A 4,690-nucleotide genomic window follows, 5' to 3' on the forward strand; every position below is an offset into this window, starting at 1 on the left:
ACTTTGATAGGTGCGCGATTTTTCCGCAAAATGAAGAGAACAATTAAAATAATATAAAAGTTTAAAAAGTTAGTTAACTATAGTTAAGAAAATGTTGATGAAAGTTAAACTACTCAAAGTGTCATGATTTTCTCAATAAACATGATCTTGAATCGGAAAACGGAATGCATTTTTAAATTCCTTGGACAATTTTCCACTAGGAGAAGGTTAAATAAATTTGTAAATAATAATTAATATGTGATTTTGAAACACAATTAAAAAAAATCCAAATTTATAAGCAATTTCTGTTGAATATATTTCATGTAAAATGTGAAAACTTGTGATTCGTGCTTCAAATTCTGTATAAAATGCAATATAAATCGATAATTTTGTAAACAAAACTAGTTTTAACAAATTTCAGGCAAAATTCCGTTAAAAAGCTTATAATCTCAGTTAACTAAACATAAACATTTATTTTTTTCTTCTTAAAAACTATATCAGCTACATTAGTGATGGTACATTTAACGTAAAAATAATGTTTGAACATCTTAAATATGATTTTAACAAGAAAAACTATAACTATCAAAGTCACCCCAGAATTTAAATTTTTAACGTAACTATTTTTCTAAACACTAATGAAAAAACTTTTTTCCAAAATAGTGCATGGACTTTGTGTGGCCTACCCCAGTACATGTTTTAAAAAATAATAATCTTGAGAAAAACCTTACCTGTTGGAAAATATTCCGAAAAAAAATTGAAATCCTATCAAAGTCACCCCGGTTTACGGTATTTGAAATAAACTTTCTTCAAGCATCGGCATCTGAGGCAAATCAGAACAAATGTAACAAATTGATAAAGCTGTTGAAACCAAATATTTTGCGTAATGTTTTGATTGATTTCGGTTAAAATAAGACGATAACAAAACAATTAGTACACTGATTTCCAAATTTATTGTTGTTAAATCTCATGTCCCTGTTTAGACTGTAGCCCTGATTTTCCCCAGTTGGGGGCGGTTGATTAAAGATAATTTGCAAAACATTTTTTTTTTATAAAACATCGAATTCTAAACATTTCAAAATTATAACATTCAATTGATGCCATTTGCCATTACCTTTTTTAAGACATTTTCATAGACATTTTTTATGCATAGTCTAGTCAGAAATATATTTAAATGGGACGTATTTTATTTGGATCACATAAGATAAACAAATGTGTTTCATTTAAAATCCAAAGCACAACAAAGAACAAAAAATGTCCATTTTTAATTTCTTTGAAGCTATTTTAAAACTGTTTTCATTGTTTAGATTATCACCAATTACTAGTGTTGAGCTAATTCTATGATTTTATACTTGAAAAACATAACAAGTATAATGAAAACATGGATTTTATGACTGTTTCAAAAATATCCTGGGATCCCGGGATTCCAAAAATATTTTTCCCGTTTCCCGGGAAATTGAAAACCCGGGAAAATTGGATGCCCTAGTATCACCTAATAAGCTCAAATTTTTCAATTTGCAATATCTCAGAAACTATTGGTCCGGTTCTCAATGTTAAAAAATTAAATTTTCTATGCATTTCAAAAAATAATTTAGAAATTTTGCAATCAAATGCAACCTTAACAAAAGCTGAAATAACTTTTTTGTATATTTTAAAATGTACTGCTAATTTTTTTAATTTTGAAGCTTTTTTTATAAAAAAAGAGTAGGGAACATTACAATAGTTAATTTTTTTACATTGAAATTTTAACCAATAATATTATAGCGAGTTGAAACATTTGTGAATTAATCAACATTTCCTGCAATTATCTGTTTTTGACATTGTTGGTCGGCGTTTCGAAAATATTTTTGCAGGAGTGCTTTTCCTTTTAAAGTATGTATTTTTAAATGGCAAAAAAATATGATAAGCAGTGCAATTTATCAAAAAATGTATGAAGAAATTTTTGATTGCGAATTTGATTTTCCAGCTTTATGTGATTTTTTGACATTGTGTTTAAAATTATTCTTTTTTTTTACGAGTCAGTGCTTTGCAAATATTTTTCAAAGTTTATGTCGCAAAAAAAATGGGAATTTTTAGATAATTTATCAATTGCAAACTAATATACAAGTTTTGGTGAAATATACTGCCCATGTTCGCATAAATGTCCCATATGCAAAAACAGCAGGCTGAGAAAAACGCATTAGAAGTTTGTCCCATACATAAGGCTACGTGTTAAGTTTTCGCGAAAAAACAGGATTTCCTCCTGATTTCTAGAACAAAGTACTGGATGTTATAGGCTCTTTTGAAAGAGCACACAATTTTGAACAAAACTGCATCAATAACTCGAAATCGATGAAAATGCATATGGGACATTTATGCGATCAGGGGCAGTATAGTAGTCATAAGGTTTGAAAATCTACGAGTTTTCCTTCATGATAACGATTTAGCTTTTGTCGAAAAACACCGTCGAAAATTACCGAAAAGTGCTCTTAAAAACTCATGTCCCTATTCAAACTTTAGTCCCGATTCACAAAAGTTGACGGAACATGAAAATAGGTGGAAATCAATATTTACATATTTAAAAAAAAACACCAACAGAACAGAACCTCAGTTCATAATATAATCCGTAGATTGCCATTATGAAGGTATCTTTTCAAGCGATTAGACTCATCACTTTTATTGTATTATGCTGTTTACAGTCATCCCTCATATTCGGAACAGTTTACAGATCGGCCAATGTTCAAAAAATCATAGAAAATCGATAATTGAACTTAATGATTCGCTTTTACCTTCATTTGAAAGCTTTTCTTGCGATCTTTCAAATGCTGTACTGAACAGCTGCAAATTTTAACTTTTAAATCATGTTTTTGAAGAAAAACTTTGACCCTTGAAATCCACAAATTCGGAACACTTTTTTCTTACGGATGTAAACAAACTTTGGTTCTCTCCATGAGTACAGAGTTTTTACAAAATAATGACTTCACGCACTGAAACCAACGAAACTCAAGCTTAGTAATGTTTTATGAATGGTCTAATAACTTTTTTTTTGTAAAAATATCAGTTAAATTCAGGTGTTCCACAATTATGGAACAGGCAATTTGGAGGCAGTGTTTTGCTGCTCTGAATGAAATAGTCTTGAGATGCAGTTTTTTGTTTTAAAAGTACTACTTTTACTAGTGAAATAGCAAGAGAATGTCCAAATAAAGGTCATAAAAATAGTAGGGTCGACAGAAAAGATGCATTTGGCATGCTATTGACAAATTATCACAAAAGTGTTCCGAATTTGTGGGTGTTCCGAATATGTGGGATGACTGTACTAAATTGACAGAATGGCTTGTCAGTAAAATGGTCTGGAATATATTGTTCAGAAGCAGTCCAATTTATACTGTTTAAAATGGTCTGCCTTGCTTGCCAAAAAAAAAGGAAATACTTTGGGAATTGATCAATACTTATAAGCTAGTTAAAAGAAAACTCAACACGTTACTCAACGTAACAAGATCAACGCTTTACTCAATCACTCCGCAGTGTTCTGCGAAATCCAGGTCCGATACGCGGACACTCGAGTGTACACATCGGGCTCCTGTCTACCGCACGGCACTCCCCACGAGACGATTCCCTCCTGCAGGCCACTGAAGGTCAACGGACTGCCACCATCTCCCATGCAGACACCAGCACCAACCGTACTGGATGCACACATCGAGAACTCGTGGATTCGTCCAACGGTTCCGGCACCGTGCCTGTTCATGCACTCCTCCCTCGTGATGATGTCCACGCTGGCATACTGCAGGTGGTTCGACAGCAATCCAGTAACCTGCGAAACCCGACATGATTACTTGAAGAGTCAAAAAATAATAATATGAGCTCTCACCGCGGTTTGTCCCCACCCGGACAACGTAGCACCGGCTCCCTCCTCCAACAGTTCAGCGGCCAAGCTGACCGGACCAACTCTGCTGCTGAACACGATCGGAACGGCCACGCGGATCACCGCGATATCGTTGGCCAAATTGCCCTCCGCATACTGCGGGTGGACCACGATCCGTTCCGCCCCATGGGCCACACCTCCCGCGTCCAACGTAACCGTGTCCACGACCACAACTGTGTTGACCGGGGTTCGTCCGGCCGCGCAGTGTCCGGCCGTCAGAATCCACCGGCTGTTGACGATCGATCCACCGCAAAAGTGCGCACCGGCGGCGGAACGCAACGATACCTGGTACGGGAACTGACCTTCGGCGGCGTCCGAACCTCCAACGATGCGACCTGCCCGACCCGGCAGGGCAACGGCTGCGGAAAGGGCGATGCAGCCGAACAGGAAAAGCAAACTTGAACGGAACATTGTGAGCGAACTAATGCGGATGGCGCACGTCAATTGTTACACTTTTAAGGGGGGCCTAATCCGGTAGATTAGCTGTTATCAAATCGTTTGCTGTTTTGTAATCTATCCAAATAGCTCTAGTAAGGTGAATTCACAGTGGTGTTCCGTAAAATACGGTGACAACTAGACAATTTTTGCGATTTACAGTATTTTTATACAAAATCTAAAATCAAGATGTTGCCAACAACTCTACAACTCTGTATAAACGTCCCACGTGCAATTCCTTCCCCTAAAATTGTAATGAATTCTCCGCGAGCACTGTAAAATCTCGCCTGACATGGCCTACATACTTGCTAAAAACGGTTCCAAGTAGCTAAGATTCACGAGCTGTGGCGTATTCCCCTGCCATTTTGCCGCCAAAAT

At 35.9% G+C, this 4,690-nt stretch overlaps 1 protein-coding gene across 1 annotated transcript; it reads right to left on the reverse strand.

The window, feature by feature from the left end:
* Window positions 1-3,435: 3,435 nt before the first annotated feature.
* Window positions 3,436-4,313, reverse strand: LOC120428657 (chymotrypsin-2-like). The gene is made up of 2 exons (XM_039593703.2): window positions 3,824-4,313; window positions 3,436-3,766 (listed from the first exon to the last, which is right to left on the reverse strand). Exons 1-2 carry the CDS (start codon window positions 4,286-4,288, stop codon window positions 3,470-3,472), a joined length of 762 nt encoding a protein of 253 aa, XP_039449637.1. The 5' UTR covers window positions 4,289-4,313; the 3' UTR covers window positions 3,436-3,469.
* Between the last annotated feature and the right edge of the window lie 377 nt (window positions 4,314-4,690).

This window comes from Culex pipiens, chromosome 2, assembly GCF_016801865.2.
Source record: "Culex pipiens pallens isolate TS chromosome 2, TS_CPP_V2, whole genome shotgun sequence".
Lineage (NCBI taxonomy): Eukaryota > Metazoa > Arthropoda > Insecta > Diptera > Culicidae > Culex > Culex pipiens.